This window comes from Penaeus vannamei, chromosome 4 (genome assembly GCF_042767895.1).
Source record: "Penaeus vannamei isolate JL-2024 chromosome 4, ASM4276789v1, whole genome shotgun sequence".
NCBI classification, from domain to species: Eukaryota; Metazoa; Arthropoda; class Malacostraca; order Decapoda; family Penaeidae; genus Penaeus; species Penaeus vannamei.
Window position 1 is genome coordinate 52272391 of NC_091552.1, and position 5000 is coordinate 52277390.

General features: G+C 36.9%; 2 protein-coding genes across 4 annotated transcripts in view; both read left to right on the top strand.

Moving 5' to 3' along the window:
• Positions 1 to 1456, top strand: part of timeout (circadian regulator timeout) — an 8949-nt gene extending 7493 nt beyond the window's left edge. The window contains exon 2 of the mRNA XM_027372097.2: positions 1 to 1456. This exon is cut by the window's left edge and continues 2819 nt beyond it. Within this exon, the coding sequence (XP_027227898.2) occupies positions 1 to 1276 (1276 nt within the window). The 3' untranslated portion in view covers positions 1277 to 1456.
• The window catches only part of SpdS (Spermidine Synthase), an 18300-nt gene that overhangs the window by 7869 nt on the left and 5431 nt on the right, over positions 1 to 5000 (top strand). The window contains exons 1-6 of one of the 3 annotated variants that reach the window (XM_027372098.2): positions 1619 to 1760; positions 2442 to 2592; positions 2895 to 3015; positions 3159 to 3254; positions 3712 to 3898; positions 4531 to 4613. In XM_027372098.2, coding sequence (XP_027227899.1) covers positions 2462 to 2592; positions 2895 to 3015; positions 3159 to 3254; positions 3712 to 3898; positions 4531 to 4613 — 618 coding nt within the window. In that variant the 5' untranslated portion in view covers positions 1619 to 1760; positions 2442 to 2461. Of the gene's footprint in view, positions 1 to 1618; positions 1761 to 2439; positions 2593 to 2894; positions 3016 to 3158; positions 3255 to 3711; positions 3899 to 4530; positions 4614 to 5000 lie in introns of those variants that run through there. The other 2 variants (XM_027372100.2, XM_070121239.1) reach the window with 2 other exon arrangements.

The window sequence follows — 5000 nt, forward strand, 5'->3', positions numbered from 1 at the left end:
CAGGGTTGTAGACAAGATATTAGAGCTGGGCTTAGTGGAAGACAAGAAGGAGCTGCGTAAGAAAAGACCAAAGAAACCTCAAGTAAGGAAATCCAGAAAGTCTGGCTATGGTGGTGATGATGATGATGAGGGCAACGATGGGGACAGTGATGATGTGCAGAGTGAAGGTAGCAGTGATGATGAAGGTGGCTCAGTGAGTAGATCAGAAGTTCCCAAGAAAGCAGGCAAAGCAGCAAGCAAGGCACCCACTTTCACAGTACCAGTTGTGACTCCTGCTCTAATTACCAAATCGCTGAATACAGTTTTAGAGGCAAACATGCAAGAAGCAGTGGAGTGGATTGCCGGTGTCCTTATAGATGTGGCAGAGGATCGTGAAGAAGATGGTGATTTTGAGCCGGTTCCCATTCTTGCCATGACTGAAACCTGCACTGATGCCATGGAGGATGAAAAGTTTATGGAATTACTGAAACTAATTGGCATACAGCCTCCACTGACCAACCAGGAGATGTTCTGGCGTGTGCCTTCCAAACTGACTGTAGAGGGACTGAAAAAGAGGGCCCAGTACCTCAGGCAGGGAATCTCAGGTGAGACTTTGGATTCCGAAAGTGCTGACGTACCATTGGAACCAGTGGAGGCGCAGCCGTCCCAAGAAGAGAAGCCAAAGAAGAAGAAATCGGCAAAAGCACAGCCCAAATCAAAACCCAAGCCTAAGAAGACAAAGAAACGGCAAAATGACCTCTCTGACTCAGAAAACATCAATCCCGAAGATAAAGAAAATTATTATAAGTTTGTGCCCACAGTCAATACAGAAGATGTTGACGATTCAGTTCCCCTTGTGCCTCAGAGGTCAAGAGTAGTTGAAGATGACTCGAGTGATGATGATACCCCCCTGTCATCCATTAGTCGAGCCCGTTCTCCTTTAGCGTCCAAAAGAGCATCAAAAAAGAGACAAATGAGCGATGAAGGAAATGACAGTGGAGCTGAACTCAAAACGGAAGAAGATAAAAGTTCCAAGAAGAAGCGCAGATTGATCATTGCAGATGACTCGGATGAAGACAGCCCTGTGGTAGAAAGCCATGACTTGAGATTACACTTAGACACAGAGTCCTCAGGCATGCTTGATGATGCAAACATGAGTGTGGATGAGGATGTAGGGAGCGAGAAGAGAGTCAATGCAAGTCAACGAAGGATGCTGGATTCAGATTCTGAAGACGATGTTCCTCTGGCTAGTGGCAGACAGAAGGCTAGAGCTGTCATTGATAGTGACGAGGATTAAAAAGTGGATTATTTAGCAGATGTTTTATAGATTGATTCTTCTTTTAATATGGTGTAACTTGTAGAATTAAGTGGATTTTGATACATTTTTTATGTAGAAAATTATTATAGATAGCATTAGAATAAAGAGTGCTTATGATTTTTTTTTATATTTTTTTGTAAATAAAAATTAATATTTATATTCAAAATCTTTTCTTTTCCTTCTCTTCATCCATATTCTAAAAGTTTTCATTTATACATTTTAATGACTGGCTTGTACATTAAATATTTTAAAATGTTGATGTGAGAGAAAGTTTATAAAAGTTTGAGAGAGTCCGTAGTTTAAGATCTTTATCCTATCAGAAAGATAAGATTAATAAGATACACACCAATCATGATTCAAGGAAGCAGCTGTTTAAGGTCTCACTATCACGCAGCTGTATGGGTTTTAGAACAGGCTTAGCAAGGGGCTGTTTAATCTGTTCCAAATTTCTTATATCAAAGCTGTGAGTACTTCTTTGAGAGGTATCTTTTTTTTATATACAAGAATAGCCAGTGTCAAATGGGTGTTATCCTTTAAATTTCAAATCCAAGAAATTAAACCTTAAAATGGAGGGAATTTAAAGTAATAACATAAGATTACATATATGTGTGAATGAAAAAGGGAGTTAGGACCATAATTTTCACCTGTTATTTTGCAAATTACTTGTGTAAAATATTCAGATACCCAGCAAAGAATGTATTTGATAATTATATACAGATATTTCTCATGAAAATGAATAGGAAGTTTATAAGTTTAAGAATATTAAATGATATAGTATAAAGTACATTATAATTCCTCCTTATATGTAAATGTATTGAATCCTAATGTGAAAGTTAGCATATAAAAGAATTTGATAGTTTATATAACACTTAAAATATGTTGGATGCTACTGCATTGTTAATAGTTCATGGCTTTTGTTCAAAGTTCAGGAGAATAGAAAGCTTAGAATTCATGGACTTGTAATGCTAGACAAGAAAAAAAGTGAAAAACCAAAATTATGAATAATACTTTTATTTTTATTGTTCTCAAAACATATTTTGAGCTTAACATTCCAGACCAGAAATTCACATGATAGAAAATACAATGGGGAATGGGTAAGCTGGATAACAGTCACCATTATCAATTATCATGCATATTATAATAGAGGAAAACGACTCGGGTGCGATGGACCAAAATCTCAATGGCTGGTTTACGGAGCGCTCTCCCATGTGGCCGGGACAAGCCTTTTCTCTGAAGGTTGAAAAGATTCTTCATGAGAAGCAGAGCAAGTTCCAGCACATTCAGCTGTTTGAGAGGTGAGACCAGTGATCAATTTATATTTCATGTAGAAAAGTTTGTGATCTTATTTCATGGCAAAATATTTGGAAATGATTTTAGGTGATATGTCAGAGAGAATATATTCACAGTAGATTATATGAATTAAAAGTTCATTCTTTTCATTGTCTAATGTTTATTTAAGTGTCATGTTACGTACATTTTTTTTAGCTTTTACATGATTGCAACCAGTTCTGAAGAGTATTTAGATGTATCAATCATTGTAGTCACTGGATCTGACAAGGAAAATGTAATACACATAAAACTTTAAAATGTCTTCCAGCGCCAACTTTGGAAAGGTGATGGTGTTAGACGGTGCCATCCAGTTTACAGAGCGCGATGAGTGCTCGTACCAGGAGATGATCACATTCTTAGCACTAAATTCTCATCCTTCTCCGAAAAAGGTAAAAGGACGGATGATTTCCACCTCTTGTTTCTTTTTTATTGCACTTGACAGCATCAAGTGTGGCATTAAGGGGAGAAAAGATAGTACATCATAATGATTTTCATGGCAAAAGTTTGATGTTCAGAATTCTCTTCCTTGTAGGTACTGATTGTCGGAGGTGGTGACGGGGGTGTTGCACGCGAGGTGGCCAAACACCCAGCAGTGGAGAAAGTGGTTCAGTGCGAAATAGATAGTGAGGTGAGATAGATACAGTCCTGTCATATTTTGTCCATGTTTATATTTCCATGTGAAATTGTGTACAGATATGCACATTTCTTTGTATAACCTTTTGATTTTATATAGGGCAATTGCATTAAGTAAGCTTAAGTAATATGCAGTAAATATATGAATTGTTTCATTTTCAAGAATTTGAGTGGCATCTCATTTTAGAATTTCAGTTAGTTGGAATTTCAAGTTTACAAAGTAATTGATTTTTAATAAATCTGATTTGAAGTTAGTTGTATGAAAGAGTCTGCATCCTTCTGCCAGCCTCTACCCAAACTATTTAGTATCAAAAAATATTTCTGCAAGACAAGGTAGATTGAGATTTGATGTCATACAAAAATAGGTTTGTTACATTGTTCGTATTATGTACTTTTTACTGCCTCTGTTTTTAGATAGTCTTTGAATTTTCACTTGAAATTTTTTCCGACAGGTGATAGAAGCATGCAAAACTTATGTTCCCTCGTTAGGATGTGGATTTAGTAACCCGAAGCTGACGCTCTACACTGGCGATGGTGCAGAATTCCTCGAGAAAACTGACGAGAAGTTTGATGTCATAATCACTGATGCATCAGATCCTGTTGTTGCCGATGATGACCAGGGAGACAAAACTAAAGACGGTATGCAGAGAAGACCACGTATATATACACATGTTCATTCACCAGTAGGCTCCAAGCTCTTTACACTAGCCGCCCCTTTTACAAATCTGATACAGCGATAAGTTCCTGTCATCAGCCAGTCCATTGAGATTTTGGATGCATTTTAGGTGAAGAGAAAAGAATATTCAGCAATTTTTACAAGCTTTATTCATCAAACTGTAATATATTGTGTTGTGAAAACATTGCTTTATTTTAAATTCTTATTATGAACATTGCCATACACCTAAATGATTGGCTCTCAAGGCTTCACAACTCCCTTTCTAACCATATAGATCCACAACCTTGCAACTGCTGTCATGCACACACACACATATGCATACAGATCCACGAACTAGAGAGAGAGAGAGAGAAAGAGAGAATTAATGATTGATTGATTGAGTGATTGAATAAATGAATGAATTAGGAGAATGAAAAGTAGCTCTGATACGTTACAACAATTTAGGTTATTTGCAAAATATTTCAAATCATGGCCAAACTAATATAACTGACATGTTGAATTATTGATAACTTATATGTCACTTAACTAAGTTATTTGTTTGTTTGTTATAACTCATAAGCATATTAAAAAGTCTAAAGAAAAAAATGTTTAACAGGTCCAGCAGCGTCACTCTTCAAAGAGGATTACTACGCAAAGATGAAGGACAAACTGGCCGATGGAGGAATACTCTCTTGCCAGGTTGGTTCAGTTCTCAGCATGACACGTTTTCGTTCTTTATCTCTAGGGGACCGGGCCGTATAAATCATTATAGTGGAGGACCAAGTTGTTGGATATAATCGGACTCTATTTTCTTGGCTCTCAGCATAGAAGGAGGGTAAATGAGCTGGCAAGATGATGCAGAGGATCGCACAGGGACTATGACATACTTTTATTTTTCTCTATGATAAACTGTTGTCACATAACCCCCTAAATGGATCATTAAAATGTTTATGATAGTGATAATAATAAAAATGGTAAAGATAATAGTAGTGATAGTTTAGGGCTTGGTGACAGGTTTTTGTGACTTCAGTCAAGTTGCGGCTGTTTGTTTATTGTGCTTCTGAATTTCCACCTATATGCATTGAA